Source organism: Gossypium hirsutum, chromosome A06 (assembly GCF_007990345.1).
Source record: "Gossypium hirsutum isolate 1008001.06 chromosome A06, Gossypium_hirsutum_v2.1, whole genome shotgun sequence".
NCBI lineage: Eukaryota > Viridiplantae > Streptophyta > Magnoliopsida > Malvales > Malvaceae > Gossypium > Gossypium hirsutum.
Genome location: NC_053429.1, coordinates 6494421 through 6516056, shown reverse-complemented (window position 1 = coordinate 6516056; position 21636 = coordinate 6494421). Strand labels below are relative to the sequence as shown.

Here is a 21636-nt window from a genome sequence, read left to right as displayed (position 1 = left end):
GTTTAAATCCCTAAGTCCTATCTAAAATTATTTTAGTTTAGGTAAGTTATATTTGATTTGTGCTTTGTAATACAAATTTTATTTATTGGTAATTATTTTTTGTATGATTTATTGGTAATGGTTTGGATGTATTTTTACGGGCGAAATTGTATATTTTTATGATGGTTAAAAAGTAATTTCATGATTTTAATAATTTATATTTTTATAATTTTTAAAAAAATTAAATCAAATTTTATCATTTTAAGAAGATAAATTATAATTTTACTATTATTACTTTAAAATTTTATAAATTATAAAAAAAGGAAGACCAAACAAATTTTTTTTCCATTAGCCGAACCAATCAAAATTTAATAAGAAAATGAACCAAACTCTATAATCTAAATCAGTTTTCGCTCTTAATTTTTCTTTATAAATTAATTTACTTTATAATTTGAAAATAAAAAGAAAGCGAGTGAAGAACACGCACAAGATTATACGAGTGAGGTAGAGAGGCTGTTAAGTTGGTCGTGGGCTAAAACTGTAAATTTCTAACCAATCAAACAAAGGCCTTTTTCTCCTGACGCTAACAGAATTTTGCCTTCTGGCTGTTTCTCCGACCCCTTTTCTCTCGTTCCCCGATTCTGCCCTTTTTCAACAAATCCTGCTTTCTTGTTTCTTTTTCTTCCTGTAAACCCTAAGCTGACCGATGCCGCCTCCATGGCCGCCGGCTGCGGAGGTTCGCCACGTCAATTTAAGGATCTGGCGAGCTTGCGCTGGCTCTTCCGTTCAAATCCCCACTGTTAACTCTGTTGTTTACTACTTCCCTCAAGGACACGTGGAACAATCTTGCGGTTCGACTCCGTTACTCTCTTCTCTCGTGCTCTCTAGGCCTCTCATCCCTTGCGTTGTCTCCGACGTTCATTGCCTCGCCGATCCCAGAACTGATGAAGTCTTCATCAAACTCTTCCTCGTCCCTGTCGAGCCTCCTAGACTACCCAATGAATTTCTAGACGTTAATGGTGAAGTTGAATATCCTGATAAGGTCGTGTCCTTCGCCAAGATTTTAACGCCGTCCGATGCCAACAATGGCGGCGGATTCTCCGTCCCCCGGTTTTGTGCTGACTCTATTTTCCCGCCTCTTGACTACAATGCTGACCCGCCTGTTCAGACTCTCACCGTCACCGACGTTCGCGGCTGGGTTTGGGAGTTCCGCCACATTTACAGAGGAACGCCGCGTCGGCATCTGCTCACTACGGGATGGAACAAATTTGTTAATCAAAAGAAGCTCATCGCCGGCGATTCTGTTGTCTTCATGAGGGACTGTAATGGTAAAATGTTTATTGGAGTCCGTCGGGCTTTGAAGAGAGGAGAAGGCGGTGGGGATTCCGGGAGGTGGAGAGAGCCAACTGGTGGAGGAGAAACGAAAGGGGACGGAAGGGGGAGGATGACGGCGGAGGTGGTTGTGGAAGTGGCGGAGAGGGCCGCGAAGCGGTTGCCATTCGAGGTTGTGTACTATCCTCGGCCCGGTTGGACAGATTTCGTGGTGAGAGCGGAGTTGGTGGAGGCTGGACTCAATATATACTGGGCTGGTGGGACCAGAGTGAAGATGGTAGTTGAAACAGAGGATTCCTCGAGAATGACGTGCTTTCAAGGGACGGTTATTTCTGGTGCTTTGTCGGATTCCGACCCCTGGATTGGCTCTCCTTGGCGAATGCTTCTGGTAAAATTGCCTTGGACTCAGTTGTTTTAAATGTGGTAGTTAGATTGATTGCATTTTGCTGATAACTTCGATATGCTTATTTAGAACAAGCTCTGATGGTAGATTTGATGGGGTGGAGGAACTAAGGTTGGAATAAGATTACACAGTTATAGGCTTTTAGCAGCAGGCAGCATTATACTTAGTCTATATAAATTTTTGTATATTTTCACTTTTAAGTAGTGTCCTTACTGGGGATTCTCAATCTTGAGCTTGTCTCCGTAGGAAGATTGCCAAGGTTGGGGTGGTGCAATTCAGATTTTAGTAATTGATTTAGATTGGGAATGATTTGCATAATTTTCATTCTTTACGGGTTGTGTTTGATGGCTTGTTATGCAGTAGTTTCTTATCCGGAGTAACATGGTATGTATTTGTGTTGATGTTTGATTGTGCTTGAATCTAAAATTCTGTTACTTACATATTTGTTAAAAGAATAAAGTGCTTATGTATTCAGTTTTGAGCCACTTGCTATGTTAACTTCAGCTCCCATCAATTGGGTAAATTTTAATTTTGATGCTTATTGAAATGTATCTTGTGTTGTGATACTCTCATCTTAGGAGGGAACAAGTGAACTTTTAGTGCTTCTATAGAGGTCTTGTTTCATCTGCAATTTATCTGTGTGTGTGTGACTGGTCATAATGGCGGAGTAGTTTCTTCTATGTTTTATGTTTTCTCATTTTAGAGGTCGCATTTTAGGGGTTGGGTTTGTGCTAGGATGTGGATTATTTAATCTCACATTTAAGTTTTTGAGAGGTATTAAGTGTTTATCCATTTTGTTACATATAAAGTATCTTCCTCTTTACCCTTGCTGAATCATGATTTCTTTATCTTTATATCATTAGGTTGCATGGGATGAACCTGATCTCCAGAATGTAAGGAGAGTGAACCCATGGCAAGTTGAAATTGCTACTTCCTTACCGCTTCAGTCTTCATTTCCCTTGGCGAAGAAGTCCAAGTTTTCTCAGGAATCTGGGCTGGCTGATGCAGAAGGAGAAATAATGTTCCCTATGACAGGGTTAACCAATTCAACAATGAGGTACATGAATCCATCACTGTTGAATTACAATTCTTTTCCTGCTGGCATGCAGGGAGCCAGGCAAAATCATTTTCACGTGCAAGGTTTAACCAACCATGTGAGTGAGAATACCCCAATGATGTCCACTGATGCTTCCTCTAGCAACTATTGGGTGCCCAAGTTAAAGAGGATATCCACTGAGCTTAACATTGGCAGTTCACAGTCTGACAACTTGTCCCCAGATAGCCAGAGCAGCATGGTATCCTTTGGCACTGAATTTACTGAAAATGCAGGCTGCAACTTGAGCAAAGTAGGTGTTAATTCGTTTCAATTGTTTGGCAAGACGATTCATATGAAGGAGCCTGGTGGAAGCATGTTTGGTAATGTTGGTAGCATGGAAGATGATAGTGGTAAAAGATATGATGAAGCTGTGAGTGAAAAGAACTCGTTAGATCTTTCATCAACTAACAACTATTCAAAGCTGCATGACAGGATAGATGTCAAAAGTGAGAGTGCTTCAGCTTTCAAAGGCTTTTCTTTGTGAATGAATCCAAGTCCACATCAAGCAGATGAGTAAGTGTTTAGGTATGGTTTCTCTGATTGAATTTCGCGAACCATTCAACTATCTTAAGTGTGTTGTTTTTATTGTCCAAGTTACAGCAATTGCTTTGCCTTTTTTGTAATATTTGTGATTTTATATGATATGCTTTCCATTTGTGTGGCATGGACGTTATAAATCTTTATCTGTTGGGCATCCTGTTCCTTTGGAAATGCTCTATTTTGTGCTATTGTGTTTGTGGATCGTGCTCTTAGGTGGTTATGCATTTTAAATGCTTCGCCATGTTTTTAAATCATGCATTTGAAAGGCTCATATCCGCTTCTTCTCTAACACAAAACAGGAATACATAATAGTTCTCAGTTTTTTTAGGCCTCTGCTGACTGCGAGTGTCAAATCAAATAATTCCCTTATATTCCAAAAGATGTGTTGGCCATTAATTGTGTTTAGCAGTATGTGGAGCATCAAAACCAGGCTTTGATTGGAGTCCTGAAAATAATCCAAAAGTCACCCCAAATGCATGATTTGTGTGTAAGGGTCTATTAAAAAAACTAACTCGGGGTCTGTTCGGCATAAGAGAGTGGTTTTATGATACTTTGATGCGTGGGTTTATACCCTTTTGTCATGTTTACAACTTGCTTGCTTGAGTTGCGCTGCTGCCCTTACTGGTAGTGATTTATTTTGCAGGTAATTTAGGGTGGCAGTACATGGTCAGTAGTAGATATGTCCTGAGGGTGGAGACACTTTGACTGATATATAAGAAAATTGTAGACATATGGCGTTTCAGAACAGTAGAGATTTGCATTTTGTTTGAGTTTGGATTGTGATTTGTGGAGTAGAGATTATTGAGTGAGCTCATAATAATCCAAATTCCACATGCTCTTAGCTTTGCTTTGTTCGGCCTTTTTATTATTTGATCCCTTATTATGCAGTGATATGATACAAAACTCCTTTTTCTTTAAAGAAAATTATATTTTAAATTGTGATTTTGGCCATTTTCATCAAATATTGATTTTCCTCTTCTACAAATCACATCATCTTGCAAATATATATGCACAAACTTTTAGGTTACGTTTTAAAAAAAAAAATTCAAAAACATGTTTCATAAGTATAAATAAAATTTTGTTTTTAGTAGTGAAAATATGTTTGATAATTATTTTTTTATAATGAAAATATGAGAAATAAAATAAATTTTTTTCATATTTATGAGTTTTAATTGGAGTATTAGATTTAATATTTAAAAATCTCTTGAAAAAGATTTTTTTTTTGTGTGTTTATGGCTTGTTATCCTAAACCAGAATCATATCATTTAAAGTTTGCGAAATATTTTTAGTGAAAATAATGAAAATAATCTTTTATTCTTTTTTAGTTTTACCATTTTTTCATTTTTAAAATGTTATTTTTAAAATTTTTAATAAAATATGTTTTCTTCAATGATTTTCATTTTTCATGAAAACGAATACGAAAATGACATTTATTTTTTGAAACCAAATGAAAATTTTGTTCTAGGTTCAAACTGCTATCAATATTTAAAATTGGGAGTATCGGTCAATGTTCTTAGAGGTGTTTATGGGTTAGGATGGATAGAGCTTAATTATTATGTTAACATGCTTTATATTTGTCTAAGCTCAATTCGACTTAAAATATGAGTCTAAGATTATTTTTAAGTCTGTCTATTTTTGTAAATGACTTTCTATTCTCATTTAAGTCCACCCATATATTTTTTTAATTTTTAAATTTAATATTTAATAATTTTATATATTTTTTATTTATTAAAAATTTATATATATCCATCTTAACTTTAATATTTATATTATAATATTATATATTACTATATATTTAGTTTTTATGTATTATAAATTATAATATATATCAAAATAGTATAATATAATATATTACAAATATTGAAAATAAGCCAAACTTGAGCCTTGAATATTCAATTCTAAGCTCGACTTACATTTTAAATAGGCTTAAGTTTTTTTGTCCAAATTTATTTTTCGGATTTAATAGTTTTGCCCAAATAACCTCTAATTTTGAGTGGACATTCGAGCTTGAACGGATAATCCAACCCTCGATGAACATAAAAGAACTCTATCTTTACCTATTCAAACCTAATTTCCAACCTTAAAATCATGTTTAAGAACTCTTAAACTCTCAAAATCCATCGGAACTTAAGCTCACCCATTTACTCTCTCTAAAACACCTTAAACTCTCAACAATTATAAAACTCAATCCTCAATTAAACTTAAAATCCTATCTTTTGAATCTATTCTAAACTGTAATCTAACATGAATCCAACACAAGAACACCAAATAAAAACCAAATCAAAACTTTGGGAAAATGAAGAAAAATAAAATAAAAATAAATTTTCAATGATTTAAAATCACATATTAGAGGCTAAAATCCAATAAATACTATTTTTTTAAAAATTACGAAAATAGGCCGAATTTTTAAATATATGAAGCAATCTCACATTGTCTAGGAACAAGCTGCAAACCTATTCACGAATCTATATATACACATATCTTATGTCCTACATTGCTTAAGAAAATAAGATAAATGAGACTTTGGGTCTATATATGTTTTGTAAGTTTTATTTACATATTAATAGTTGGCACAAAAAAAAAATTGATGCTGCCATTTTTAACGCTGATGTGGCAAAAAGTGTTTTTAGTTGGAAGCATTTTCTGTCAATATGTTGAAAACTTATTCAGTTGGAAGCGTTTTATCAAAATCGGCCCATTCTCATAAATATTAAAAAATTTAGTCTATTTTTATAATTTTAAAAAAACTGACATTAGTCCATATTAGAAAACACTTTGCCTTGCGGGAAAATAAATATTGAATCTAAGAAATCTCAAAACTCAACTTCCACCTCTTAGCTCCCATACTAGCATGAAATACAAAGAAAAGAAAATGTTGATATCTTGATTTCCAAATCTTGTTTAGCAAAAGATTTTAATGGAAAACGAACTTACTAATCTGAAATCTTGATGAGAAAATAAAGATTAACAAGAAGAGTTGAAAGAAAATTGAGAGAATATTTTTTTTAGTTTTTTGAGTAACAATCGTGAGAATTAGAGGTGTGCATGGGCCGGGCTACCCGGCCCGGCCCGAAGGCCCGCCCAAAAAATGGGAAGTTTTGGGTAAAAATATAGGCTCGAAATATGGGTTTGGGCACAAAAACGAGGCCCGTTTAGAAAATGGGCCGGGCTCGGGTAAATTTTTTTTGGCCCGGGCCCGGCCCAAATTATCTAATAAATATATATTTTTTATTTTTAATTATATTTATATTTTAATTTTAATTTTAATATAATCAATTTTTATTATATTTTTCAAGTTGTGAATTGTTTTAAGAATTGTTTTAATATATATTTTATTTGTTTCTTGTTTTAATATTTGTTTTAAATGTATTTGATTATTTAATATATTTTAAAATTTTTTATTTAATAAAATAAGTTAAAAAAATTTAATATGGGTCGGGCCGGGCCAGGCTCGGGCTTCACAATTTTATTTCGGGCCGGACTTGGGTAAATTTTTAGGCCCATATTTCGGGCCGGGCCCGGGCCTAGAAAACGGGACTGAAATTTTTTGTGGGCCCGGCCCGGCCCATGCACACCTCTAGTGAGAATTGAGGATTTGGCATTTTCAAAATGGTCAATTTGCCTAGATGGGCTTGGACAATTCTCCAAATAAGGACCTCTCCTTACCCAAATGCTATTTCTAATAATCACACATTGATGCCACTAATTTTTAATTTTACAATTTAATCCATAGACCTTAATTACTAAGCACTTGCGCTAATCAGTTATTAAGGACCACATACTAAGTAATAAATCACTAAATCCCAGGCCAAATAACTCGGTTTAAATAATCCAACTTAAAACTAAATATCTCAAAATTTCGAGTGTTACAATAACTAATAAAAAGTTACATACCAATTATGTGTGTTCATGTCTTGATTTTGAGACAATGGCGGATTTCCTTTATAAAGCTACTCAAATAGCAAGTGAAATTAAGAGAGATCAAGGAAAATTGCATAAAGATTTCTTTAAGGATATGTTTGGTGAGAGATTTATAGGAGGCATTTGTAGTTTGGTTTGCAATGCCAATATTTGATTTGGAAAAGGAAATATAAGTTTTTTTTGAACAATCTCGTTATATGTTCTGATCATATTTGCTCATTTTGATGTAATGCCTAGAGCTACTCATAGCTCTTCTTCAACTCATAAATAGGAGAATAATGCGTTTCAACACAATCAAACCCACGTCTTCCTACACTAATCGAGCTAAGACTCGATCGACAAAAAAAGAAAAAAAAATATAAGGTGAATTGCTTTGTGCATTGAAAATGTAATTGGGGTGAATTTGAAAGTTATTAGGATGAGATCAGTTAAATCTGGTTTTTTGGATTTTTTTTTTCGAATTGTCTATCATATTTTAGTTCGATTTTCAATTTTTTATATTACTTTTTTTTTTGTTATTTTTGGACTTTAAAAAAAAAACGGTTCTACTTTATAACCTTTGAATATTATTAGATAATGTTTCAAAGTTTTTTATTATAAATATTTCTAAAAATATATATTTCAAGTAAATAAAAATAATAAAGAAATTTATATGATTTTTTAAAAAAATATATAAAAAATTATTTTTATTATTTTAAATATAAAAATTTATTTTTTACCTCATAAAATATTAAAATTAATTATAAATTAAATAAAAAATAAAATTGAATTTGATAAGGTAATTACAATTTAAACACTTCCGTTCAAATCAGTTTTCGATTTTTCTTGCTCCAACTCTAAAAATTTTGGTTAACTAAATATGTTATATATTTATATTTAAAAAATTTTAAACTAAATAAGCAAATGGTTTTTTTTTTTGTAATTTAGTTAACCAATAATTGAGAACTTAAATTACTATAATTGACTTTAAAATAAAAAATACCAAATGGAATAAAGTAATTAGAATGAAGTAAGATAGGCAATTGAAATGGTGGGTGGTGTTTGCTGTGGACACTTACTGGAATAAGCGAAACACTAACTTCATAAGTACCATAACTTTGTCTCTGCTTAAACTTGAAGTAGTTACTGTTGTTGTTGTTGTTTTATTATTATTATTGTAAATGTGTAGTTTCAGTAGTGGGTTTAAAGAGGGGAAAAAATGTGTAAATTTGAAAAACAAACAAAATAAATAAGGTAAATATCCCCACACTTTCAATAATATGTAGTTCGGGTTGAATCTTCATCTTGGCTATAGAATAGTTTTAAAATTTATGACCAACATTTATCTTTTAATGGGTTTGTAGAATACGAATAATTAATTATTGGATTTGCTCCGATAGATACATTGAAAAATAGAGAAACATAGATGATCCATGGTAATGATAATTTGTTGACTATTTTACCCATCTCACCTAAAAAAATTAATATTTACAAAAATTACCCTAGTTCAAAAATATTCACCCAAATGACTTGAAATGAACAGTAAATTGAGTTATGGAAACTAGATGGCCAGCACCACTATTTCTCTATTAAAAAAATGTTTTTAGAGTTTTGGATACTAGATGATTGACACCTATGTATTTTTTTTCAAATTTTTTTGGGTGCTGACACGCTGATAGCCAGTACCCTTTTATCTAATTAAAAAAATTATTTTGGTGGGGGTGTGAGTTGTCGGCCAACAAAAGCCCAAGGTCACCCAACAAAAGGGATGAGAATATTGCAACATTAACCCCTCCTTATTTTCCTATCTTTTCTATTTCCCAAGTTTAATTACATATTTTATATTTTAAAATAATATTGAATTACTTATCATGTTTTTTAATTATTATTGCATCACTCACATTATTATTAAATATAAAAATTAATTTAAATTTAATATGAACAATTAAATTAAATTTTTTTGATAAAATTAGAACCTACTTTAATGATTTTTATCTTTTATAATAATGCAAATAAAAATTATTAAATTATTATTCTTTATTTTGAAAATAACATATAATATATTTATAAATATAGAAATATTTAAATAATATATAAAAAAAATTAATTTTAAATAAACTTAAAAATTTGAAATTTAGAAACGTGTAATATATCTATAAAAAAAACTTACCTTACAGATTAAATTAATTTATAAAATTAAAATTTAAAATATAAAAAGTAACATGTAAAATATCGTGTAAAAATAAGGATTAAATTTATATATATATTACACGTTATTTATTAAAAAAAAAAAGAAACATGGATGATCTGTGGTAATGATAATTTGTCCTATACGTAACGTAACTTTGCCATATTCTGCACCCACACTTCCAATACCATAATTTTGTTTTTCTGCTATTAACTTACCAACATTTCCCCTAAGCCATGTACGAAATTTGATGTTGTTTTAAATAATAACTCGAATATAAGTTTTATTAAAAAAGTTTCTTTTTATAATTTTTATTTTAAATTTAATTAGAACGAATATAAATTAATATTAAAAATTTGAAGAAAAAAAAAGCAGTTGGTGGTATCACCGCTATCTTTTTTTCTTTATTGATTTATTTATTCAGTAATTTATATTTGTTTCTGCTATTATTTTATGGTTTTAAAATTTATTTAGCAGCCTTTCATGGATGATGGAACCCTTGAAAGGGGGCAAGGCATGAATTTTGGGTTGGGACAAAAAGCATGAAATATTGACATGCGGAAACCCCCAAAAATGAAAACCTTAAATCACAAATTAGTATTCCATTTTGAGTTAAATTAAATTAGGCTATTTCTAAAAAAATTATTTTTTGAATATATGTTTCACGCATATTTAAATTGAGTTTTTCATATAAAACAAATAAATAAATAAATACTAGAATAGGATAAGACTATTAATATTTACGAAATTAGACCAATATTATAGTAAATAACTGGTGTCAACTGAAAATTATTATATCATTTTTTTCTTTCATCTTAAAAATTTATTTTATTATAAATAATAGAGTGCCACATGATAGTTTGGCGGCACCAATAATTTTTTTTTTGTTTTTATGCGTATACTAGTAAAAAAAACACATATTTTGGGTTTAAAATATGGGTGCTGCCGATTAGTCAGCAATACCAATTAATTACGTAATGTTTGCCTAGTTTCGTGAATATTAATGATATTATCCTAATCTGGTATTTATTTATTTAATTTATATTATTGAAGTAAAAATTTCATTTAAATTGTATCACTTTATTTTTATCTTAATATTGTATAAAAAAAAATTTGAGTTAAAGTTTAATATTTAAATTTTTTTTAAATAAATATAAATTCATCCAGTTAAATTGAAGTAGAGATTCTATTGGATGTGGATAGTGTATTACAATAATTACAATAAAAAATTGATATGTGTTTTTTTTAGTATTTTTTCTATACCTTTATAGGATATTTATTAACCATTTAATCTTATTTGTGAAGTTTAAAAACTCCATTAATAATATATCAAATTACATATCTTTAAACTTTATGATGTGAATGTTTTTTTATTGGTGTCTAAAACTCGGACTTTTTATGATGACCTTGATATGTAAATTATTCTCTTTCAACTATACACACTTTTTTTTAATCAAAATTTTTGGTCAAAAGTGATTAAGCCTGAGTTTTTTAGAATTTTCAAATCCATCATCATAATTCCGTTTAATTCACTTCGATTCTTAATTTTTCTATATTAATTTTAGGTTTTTGAATTTATTTTGACAAAATAAATTTTATTTTATGATTTTTAAACATTATTTGGTTTCAGGTAAAAAATCTTATTTGATTAAGTTTCAAATTATTTTACATAAATATTTTTAAAGTTCAAATAAATAAATAAAATAGCTAATAACTCTTATATTGTATTTTTAGGAAAAATATAAAAAATTATTATTTTTATATATAAAATATTTATTTTTTCATCATAAAGAAATTATATTAACGATAAATTAAAAAAAAAATAGAATTTCATTCAATTTGAGTAATGCGCTTTTTAATTTGTATCCCGAAAATTATTTAAACACCACGATTTACATCAAATTTAAGTTTCTCAATTTTTTTTGTTCAGCCTTAAAAGTGGTATCTCAATTATACTTCCATTACCTAAATCATCCCGAACGTTATCTCTATTAGAAAAAATTCAATCAATTAAAAGTTATTATGTGACACAAAAAATCACGTAAGCATTGTTGTGTATTTATTTATATCCAATAATTTAAAAAAATAAAAAAATTATAAAAAATATTTTTTGAGTATATAAAATTCAAAGAATATTTTTATGAAGCTTTTTATAATATATTAATTACATAAAATTTAAATTATATTTAAAGTTAAAAGATATATATATAATGAAAAATAAAAATATAAATATTCAAAAAATAATTAGGGAAAAATAAAATTATTTTTTATAACAAATAAATTAAATAAAGTAAAAAGGTTATATATGATTATATAAAATATTAATAACTCAAACAACATATATGTAAAATATCAAATTAAAAGTTGACCAAAGTTAATCGATAAGCGTCGATTAATGCCCAGTCAAATTCAGATCAATGTTCAATAAATGGACATTGCTTATATGGTTTTTTTTTTTGCTACATTCTACTTTGTGATTGAGCCACATCATCATTGATCATAGTTAACTAGTAGTTATCTATGAGGGTACCAACATAGGGGTAAAAATAATTTAAGTATCCTGACTAAAAGAAATTTAAATACCAAAACGAGAAATTAAATATAATTTAGATACCAATTTGACATTTAAGTGAATAAAAAATCCAATTATATACCAAATATTTATATGATACATGTGCAGTTTTTCATAGAAAAAACTTTTTTAAAATTTTTAAAATTTATACATAAAATATTTTTTATCATCCAATTTTATTATATATACAAAATTGATATTTATCTATTAAAGTTAATCCATGCCATAAAATTGCTTAATTTGAATTGGGGATTCATGAATTTGAGAATGATTAGTTATAGAATTAAAAATTAAAAGATTTGATTGGAATATGCCTAAACAACAATAATTAGATAATTATAATATATTCATTTTTTTATTTATTAATAAAGAAATTTCCATTATTATGCTCAATCTTTTTTTCTATGTATTAAATAAACTGAATAATAATGTCTTTGAAATAGTTTGACTATCCTTGAAATTGTTCCTAGTCTAATAGTCTTGTGGGTTAGGGAAACAATAATATATTGATGCTGGTATATGATTGATTGATAATAAAGTGTTCATCAATAGTATGAGTACATGTTAGAGGATAATATACTGAATCAACCCATTATGACAATGCTATTCGATAATTATGTGAAAGGCGCAACAATTCTCATAATGATAATGGTGTATGTTATCTTTAGGCTTGAGGTCATCAATAGTTCCCAACATTACAATTTGTACATTTTGGTGCCGCCAAAAGAATTTTATAACTAGATGCACTATAAAGGTTGTTGTTGGATATACCACAAGCTATGTAGCAAGATATGGGTGACCAAGATAGGATTTGCCCAACTCGCATAATGAGAGTGATATCTTGTGCTCTTTGATAAAGTGAGACTAAAAATGTATGGTTGTGTTCAAATGATTTGAAATGAGATATCAGAACTGAATCAACCCATTATGACAATGCTATTCGATAATTATGTGAAAGGCGCAACAATTCTCATAATGATAATGGTGTATGTTATCTTTAGGCTTGAGGTCATCAATAGTTCCCAACATTACAATTTGTACATTTTGGTGCCGCCAAAAGAATTTTATAACTAGATGCACTATAAAGGTTGTTGTTGGATATACCACAAGCTATGTAGCAAGATATGGGTGACCAAGATAGGATTTGCCCAACTCGCATAATGAGAGTGATATCTTGTGCTCTTTGATAAAGTGAGACTAAAAATGTATGGTTGTGTTCAAATGATTTGAAATGAGATATCAGAATCATTAAATTTGTATATCTAAGTCTATTCAAGAATCAAGAAATGAAAGATTGAACTATACAACTATAATTATTTTACGACTTGTGTTAAATCTAGATAACATAAACAAAGGGAAATACTACATGGTAATTTTATCAAAAAAAAGGTTTTATCGGACCACAACTTTCTACAATTTGGGTAACAATGATGCATTACTGGATGTCACTCACTATTTATAAGATAAAAAGTATTTTCATACAATGTTATAGAATCTTACAAGATCGCACCTTATGATCAGATCGATTGGAATATGAAGAAAAAGTGGGATTATAATTAAATATAATTTTAAAATTTGTCAGATTATACCAAAATATTTATATAATTAAATTTAAATATAATATCTGACAATTTCAATTATGATTTTTACGAGTGTTTGTCACATAGAAGGAAAGAACCAATTAAAATAAAGTGAAATATATTTAACTGATTTTAATAAAACTCAAATATATTTCACATTGATTTTCATGTTACTTACTATTGATGGGTTAACCGAAAAAGGCGGAGAGGATGTGTGGTTCACCTTGTTTTGTACAAGGTGTAGAGCCTTCGATCAAGGTGGTCAGAGGTGGTAAAAAAGAAGGAGAAGAAATGGATAAGGGTTGTACAATTTGGTTCTGGAGGAGATACCCTATTGATTGGTTAGTCCGGACTTTATATACCTTTAGTCTTGTATCCCTAGGTGTCATATCGTAAGCTGTTATTAGAGGGTTAGAGTCAAGTGGTCAAGTGGTCTAATGGTATAGGCTAGGTAAGGTGGCTCTATGATTTGCCCTGTGTCACCTTGGATGCGGTTAATGAGCGGGGCATACTTAATTGTTAGCTAGGGGGTTTCTTTCGAAGGGTTTTTCCGAGGGGTCCTTCCTAGAGGTTTATTTGTACCGTCTGTAGCCTCTAGGTTTACTGCTCGGTTCGAACAATTAGTGTATAAAAATTTCCCCATCCCCAATCGAGAGGGAGGTTATGTAATGGCCTTCCTTGAAATGCTATTAAAGTTCTTGCTATTAGGGAGAAGAGAGGTGCTCAAGGGTAAAAGGTGAGTGATTCGTACGAAACACATAGAATTTGAAATGGTGGGTCCCTGCACGTAAAAGACACATGGATAGCATTGCACCAGTCGTCACGTGCTCATGCATGGGCATTAATGGTTGTGCGTTACAACACATTGTTGGGAAACAACACCAATTATTTCTTATTGTTTAAAATTTTGAAACTATGAGGTGTAAGGCCCTTATTGGCCTTTGGCCCGAAAGGTGTATATATCATTGGTCATACTTATTGCACTAATTGTTGATAGGTTAAACAAACAAGGTAGAGAGTATGGTGAGGATGTATGTCTCACCTCGTTCAGTAGAAGGTAAAGAGCTATCGGTTAAGGTAGTCAAGAGTGGTAATAAGGGAGAAGAAAGGGAGAAAGGTTGTAAAAGTTGGTTTTGAGAGGAGATCCTTTGTTTCTTGATTAGTTTAGGCCTTATACCTTTAATCTCATATCTCAGGTGTCATGTGGCAGGCTGCTATTGGATGGCTAAAGTTAAGTGGTCTGATGGTATGGGCCAGGGTAAGGTGGCACATGATTTACCTTGTGACACCTCAGATGAGATGTTACGACAGGAGTCTAGTGTTACAGTTAATGAGTGGGGCTCGTTCAATTGTTGGCCTAGAGGGTTTCCTCCGAAAAGTTTGTCCAAGGGGTTAACTCGCATCTTCTGTAGGCTTAATGCTGGTCCGAATGGTTAGGGTATAACATTTACATAACTAAAATAATCTTTTTGATAGATTTTATTTAATAAAAATGTCACATTAAACTAGGTGGTTTAAATGAGAGTTAAAAATATCTTCTATCATAATTATGAAATAATTACAAGATACAGAATCATGTTTTTACTTGGATAGAAATTCCTACTAGATAGCACAAGAGAGAATTTCATATAGTCTTTTAAAAACCAAAGAGTGAATTCTAATCATTCAAATGAAGTGGATGATGTAGGGGCCGAAGCGAGAAAAGTTGTGATTGAGGTTTGCTTGTGTCGTGAATTCGGATTATCTACTTAGATCAACCAAAGTTATATTTCAAAACCTTTTCTTTTTCTCGAATATATCATAACGCACATGAATTCATGGTTTGTGATCATCATATTTAATTTTTCTCTATACCATTGATGCTTCGATATCCCAACATAATTAAGATATTTCTTACCACTTCTTGTGGTGAAAGAGAAGGAAAAGGAAGATAAAATTAGGGGAGGGGAAGAAACTAGAAAGATATGTATATTTGTATCATATTCAAATTATTTTTTTTTTATGATAATTATATTCAAGATATTATATATTTACATTATGAAAATAGACATTTATTACGGTGTTCCGCCAATATCGCCTCACATATTGGTGATATCAAATTGAAATGTGATGACTTAAAATGTTTAGGGACTTGATATGTAAATTTTTTATTTTAATTGGCTACTGGGAAAAGCGGTTTTATATTAATAGGTTTTGTGTTAATATTAATATTTTAGGTCAAGTGACTGTGAAGAAGTTTTTTTTTCATATTAATATAAAAGCTATTAGTTAAATTTGTTAATTTCCTTCAAATATTTTTATATAATATAAAGGGTTAGTTATATTAGTTAAGACACTACTGAGAATGGTTTTTTTTTTGTTTAGTTAAGAAGCCTATTTTATTTAATTGTTTTAATTTTTAAAAAAATATATTAAATTATACTAAGAGTGACTAAATTGTAAATTTATTAATAATTGGTTGATCAAATTATAAATTTACCGGTCCACACGTCTGACATCCATAAGAAACTTAACATACTAGAGGCCAACTTGTAATTTTTTAGAGTTGAATGAATAAAATATAAACTTATTAATAGTTTCATAACCTTAGATGTAATTTACCCAAAAAATTATATAAGCATGGAAAAACAAAATAGTACTTAATATTAGTATCTTCACAGAAGCAGTCAATGAGTGAAGAGATAAAAAGAAAACATTTTTTTAATTAAAAAAAAGGAAAGAAAGAAAAAAAAGGGTACTCGAGACAACCCCCCAAAACAAGTGATTCCTTCATCTACTACCTTAACATTATCAAATTTCCTAGTACTGGTGTTGTGTTTTTTTTTTGTTTTTTTTTTAAATTCTACCTATGACTGCAAAAATCCAAAAGTTTCTTCCTCCCTTCAACAATCTCATCAAAGAAATCATCAATTTGGGCTATTATACTCTCTGTTCCACATCTTAACACCCCAAAACACCCTTTCATCTTCTCTACTCTTTCCCTCATCCCTTCTTCCCTATTTTCCCCTCCTTTTCTCTCCATTTCTTCCTTCACTTCTTCCATCGCCATTTTTGCCCTCCTGTATTCGTACATCAATATCCCTCCTCTCCCATTCATTTGGTTTATCTGTTCGGCTACTCTTTGCTGCAACCTCGCCGTTGATATCATGAATGTTGACCCGAAAAACAAACACCCTTCGTACCCTCCTCGTAGGAAACTCGATTCCGGCCAAAAATACACCAGGCCGTACAACAAGATCATCAGCAACAACGAACTGACGTTCCTCATTGCGTATAATACTCCTCGGAAGCCATTGAATCCGTTCAGCTTTGATTCGATTGAAATCCTCTCGTCGAACCTTAATGAGAGTGGTTGGATTCTGGTTTGCATCAACGCTTTGTTTTCTTCTTCAAGCCCCAACGCTTCTCTTCGACACCCTGAAATTGCTCGGATTATCTGTTTGGGGGGTTTTTTTAAAACAAAGATCAGATATTCAGATCATCATCAAATAAAAAACCATAAAAAGGATTCACATTTGGGGGTTTGATTTAATGACCTGTCTAGAAACCTGGGGGTTAAGATGGCGATGATTATCGAGAGAAGAAGTGATGTTAAACCCTGCAGAGTAATAATTTTCCATGCTAGAAAGGCCTGTTTTAAGGACATGACAAGCTTCCCAAAGCTTGGAGCTTTCATCCATGTATTCTTCAAGCCACTTATCACCGACGGGAAGATGGAGTTTTTGGACAAGGAGGAGGAGTTGGGAGTGGAAAGATCGAAGGAGGGAAAGAACCCTTTGAAGGAATTGGATAGACATGAAGTTATTAGAGAGATAAACACGTTCAAGATCATCTATGCCACGAGTGAGGAAGGTGTAGAAGCCATTGACTGAGGTTGTGGAAGATGGATCCATGGTTGAAAGGGAAAGAGGGTTGAGAGAGTGAGAGTAAAGTGGGTGGGGAGAGGGGAAAAGGTTATAAAGAGAAGGGGGGATATTTAGAAGCTCAAGTTTCAAAGGATTGATAAGGATCGTTGGGAGCAATGACGGGTGTTTCCTATTGTGGGGAAAGGATGATTGGTAATATGCCATTTTCTTTGTTTAAATAATCTTTGTGTTTAAATGCTAATGATTCCATAAAGTGAATTTTGGGAAAATTTTATAATTTAATTTTGTTCCTCTAAAAGAATTTTCTGAATTTGGAAAATGTTGATTAATTTGAAAATCACAGCTAATAATAACATTTTATTTGTACTAGAATTTAAGTCTCGCTCGCAATTACATGTAAGTACTAATTTCAATTTTATATATAAAAAAAAGGAAAAACCTCCATTAAAAGCATGAAGTTTTTCATCAACTTTCTATTTCTTCCCTCTTTTACTCTGATTTCTCACAATTTAATAGGGGCAAGTGGGTATTTTGCAAATTGAAAAATGAAGTTTTAAAATAATTTAGAAACTACATTGTTCAAGGATGATAGACTAATTGGGGTTCATTGGGTTATAAAAAGTTTGACTGATTGAGATTTGACTCAGATTTTGGTGGCTTAAAAAAAATAAACCAAATTGTAAATCATTCTTAATTTCTTCCCAATTTAGAAGTAAGATGTTTGTTCTTATTTTCTTTCTCGAGCAACTGAATGGAGTCCTTCACTTCACCATCCAAGCAATCCATTCTATTGAAATTTGTGGGTTTTGTTTTTCCTAGACATTTTTATCTTTGATTTTTTCAAAAGGAATGGGGGGGCTGCACTTGAAATGATGAGGTTCCTTGTATTTCTTTCTTATTTATGTACCTTCAATTCACCCATCAAACGGCGGATAATCAAAATTATTTTCTGGGTTTAATTTTGTTAATGATTTGAATATTCATGGATATGGAGGTGGTCTCGTGGGATTTTGGAGAATGGGACAAGTAAAGGGGATGTTGGCCTTTTGAGATTTTCATTGGAAAAAGAAGGATGAAGAAGCCAAACAAAACTTAATAATTTTATTAATGCCATTGATTTAAACGCCCATCCCTTAATTTTGTCTTCCATCTAGAACTAGGAACTAGCAGCACACCCTTTAATTATGGAGTTTATTGTAAAATATTTCTTTCTTTTTTTTCATTAACTATTGGTGTTATTCTTCGCAATAAAACATATATTATAAGATTTTTTTTGTCTCAATTAAATTTAGAGTCTAATCAAGTTAGATTTTTTTTTGTATCCACAACATTCGAATTTAAGACTTGTTGATATAAGTATTCAACATGGAGCAAATACAGAAGAGTAGGTGCAGGAGCGAAGCTAAAAATTTTTTTGAGTGAGGGCCGAAATTAAGTTGTATATTTTTAGGATAGCAAAAGTGAAATTTTATCATTTCAATAGTCTATATTTTTATAATTTTTAAGGGATTAAATTAATTTTTTTCTCATTTTGGGGGGGTCAATTGTAATTTTACCATATACTAATTTAAATTGTTTAAAATTATAAAAAGACTAAAGGTGGAAATTTTCATTTTAGGGGCGATCGGGGGCCCTGCCAACCCCCTTGGCTCTATCCCTGAGTAAGTGGTAATAAAAGGAGGTCGATTAATCTATAACAAACGGAGAGTAGAAATAAACGATGGAAGTAGGATGAGGTAGAAAGGAGTAGGTTGCGTACTATTAGAAAGCTAGATTTGCTGTAAGAAAGGAGGAGATAGGCCTCCTCTATGCCGTGCTATGGCATATATAGGTGAGGCGTTTCCTTTTCCAATCACATCATTGATAATTTTAGGACATGGTTGTCATGTAACATTCCTTTTATTGAAGGGATACAAGGTTACTAGGTCTCAATGATCCTCAAAGGATCCCTTGCAGTGAACGCACAGTCACTAAATTGAAATTATTCATAAGTATTTTTCGAATCAATTCTCGAATTATCACGTGTAAAAATTGGAATAAAAGTATTTGCCCAACTTAACAAAAAAAATGGTTATGTTTATGAAAGCATTATTAAGAATTTATTTAATCATTATTTTTTAAATAATTCATTATTACATGTTTCTTATATGGATAAAGTGCTTATGAAATTGATTGAGATGATAGCTATAAAAGGAAACATATAATCAATGAATTGCATTTTTTAAATCAGTAAAAAATATATTAAATATAATTTTTTCTTAAATTGATAATTAAATAATCTAGTAACTATTTTCTTTTTTTTTTCTTAAGCTTTGACTTGTCCATTTCTTGACACTAATTTGTTTTGTAGCTTTATAAAAATTTGCAGATTAAAAAGAGATTAATGTAATCATGCTTATCAATAACGCTAATAAAAACTAAAACTAAAAATTCTATTAACTCTTAGGAAAGTATTTACCAAAAGAAAACTCTTAGGATAGGGTTTTTAAAGGTAAATTCGATAATTCATTTAATGAATAGAATTAATAATTCAGGAAAAAATAACAATACGCGTAGTTGGTAAAAGATAAGCTCTACCAACACAATAAAGGTTTTAGCCTCAACATTAATAGAACATTATGACACGTTGACAATTGGCTTTATCACAACTCAAGCACAACATATTTAGAGTGATTGCAAGCACTTAATACAACAATGAAATCAACCCCGAATGGTCTAAAGAAGTGATTAAAAATCGACAAAAAAATCGAGCATTCGCCAAACTAGATTACATGCATAAGCAAAACTAAAGAATGTCTTACAAGAGCAGACAAAAACTTCTAAAATTGAAAACATATTAAACAATGAAAAAAGAACAAAAAATATATAAAACTTAATTAAGATAACATTGGTCCAAAATCCAAATCGACTTGTGAAATCATTTATTATTCTAAAATACTCTCAAAATAAAAACGGATTAAGAAGTTGACGAAGAGCAACTCACTTTCCTAGAAAAACTATTGGTAGCCGATGGAGTTTTAGCGGACGATAGACACAGTCATTTGTCCAGTATAACTTGTGAATACAACAAAGATATTCACAAAATAGATTAGCAAATTGAAAAGAGATAAGAAATGTGGAGTGAATGAGAAGAAGAAAGAAAGAAAGAAAAAAGGGTTGGTGGGAGAGAGAAAAATACGAGTGATAGCCAGCTTGGAAACTGACACCGCCATTGGTCAAAATAAAAGATAAGAAACAAATGGCTTAGAGAAAAAATAAAGTGTTTAAGGTTTTTATTTTTATTTGTCTCATATATTTAAATTATATAACATATAAGAGGATAATAAGAGTTATATATATATATATTTGAAGTTAAGAGTTATATTTATTTGGTTGATGAGGCTCAATTTCAATTTTTTGTTTTTGCCTTATTACTTAAAAATAAATGCAACATATATTTATTGGATGCCATTAAACTCTATTTATTGGATCCTAGCAAACTGCTCAAAATTATGATAAAAAGAAATATATTTTTTAAAAAATCCCAAATTTGCCAAGTAAGAAACAAAGCTTTCTACATGGAATCCAAAAATTGTTTAGGAAATTTGGGCAGCTATTGATTTAGGATCAGATGATGAGATTGGTGGGTGAGAATTTGTTTGCTCTTCTTTAGCAAAACAAAGACTTTCCAAGGAAAATTTATAGAGGGAGTTATTAATTAGTAAAAAAGAATTTTAAATTAATTTTTATATATTTATATAATTTTTTATTTGACTTATATTTTAATAAACATATTTATAATTTGTTCGATGTAAAAACTTTCAACTGTTAAATATATAATACTAAATGTATATTTTAAGAAAATAGATCAATAATTTAAGATAATTTGTTATATTTCTTAAAATAAAATTCTAGTATTTATCTCTCTATAAATAGTAAATTATATTACCTTTATTAAAGTTATTTAGAAAAGAAATAAAGTGGTCAAAATTATCAGAAAAAATTAAGGCAAATAATTTGTTGACTTCACCATCTTTGTTAAAACATTAAAATAGGGGGAAAAAATTGGAAGTAAAACTAGGTAAAAAGTGTTTAAGGCCTAAAAATTGATAGGACACGTGTCGGTCCAAAAACTACACAACTGGATTTGGGCAATAATTAATATTTATTTTGAAAAAGAATTAAGCTAAAAACATATTTT

The 21636-nt window shown here is 30.4% G+C and overlaps 2 protein-coding genes across 3 annotated transcripts; one reads left to right on the top strand and one right to left on the bottom strand.

Annotated features, from left to right (window-relative positions):
• The first annotated feature begins 563 nt into the window (after positions 1-563).
• On the top strand, positions 564-4290 carry LOC107962460 (auxin response factor 17). 2 transcript variants are annotated; one of them, XM_016898868.2, is made up of 3 exons: positions 564-1699; positions 2578-3323; positions 3994-4290. In XM_016898868.2, exons 1-2 carry the CDS (start codon positions 686-688, stop codon positions 3292-3294), a joined length of 1731 nt encoding a protein of 576 aa, XP_016754357.1. In that variant the 5' UTR covers positions 564-685; the 3' UTR covers positions 3295-3323; positions 3994-4290. The 2 variants fall into 2 exon arrangements, with proteins under 2 accessions (XP_016754357.1, XP_016754355.1); XM_016898866.2 differs by having other exon boundaries at positions 2578-3335.
• Positions 4291-16212: 11922 nt separating this feature from the next.
• LOC107962462 (uncharacterized) lies at positions 16213-17760 on the bottom strand. Its single transcript, XM_016898869.2, has 2 exons — positions 17127-17760; positions 16213-17026 (listed from the first exon to the last, which is right to left on the bottom strand). The coding sequence occupies exons 1-2, from the start codon at positions 17658-17660 to the stop codon at positions 16433-16435; spliced, it is 1128 nt and encodes a 375-aa protein (XP_016754358.2). The 5' UTR covers positions 17661-17760; the 3' UTR covers positions 16213-16432.
• Positions 17761-21636: the final 3876 nt, after the last annotated feature.

What these genes read in the sequence shown, in the direction of transcription:
- LOC107962460 (XM_016898868.2), top strand. Translation starts at nt 686, where the DNA reads ATGCCGCCTCCATGGCCGCCGGCTGCGGAGGTTCGCCACGTCAATTTA. An exon ending in CTCCTTGGCGAATGCTTCTG is followed by an intron (nt 1,700 to 2,577) that starts GTAAAATTGCCT and finishes TTATATCATTAG; the next exon opens with GTTGCATGGGATGAACCTGA.
- LOC107962462 (XM_016898869.2), bottom strand. Translation starts at nt 17,660, where the DNA reads ATGGCATATTACCAATCATCCTTTCCCCACAATAGGAAACACCCGTCA. An exon ending in ACCCCCAGGTTTCTAGACAG is followed by an intron (nt 17,027 to 17,126) that starts GTCATTAAATCA and finishes CCCCCCAAACAG; the next exon opens with ATAATCCGAGCAATTTCAGG.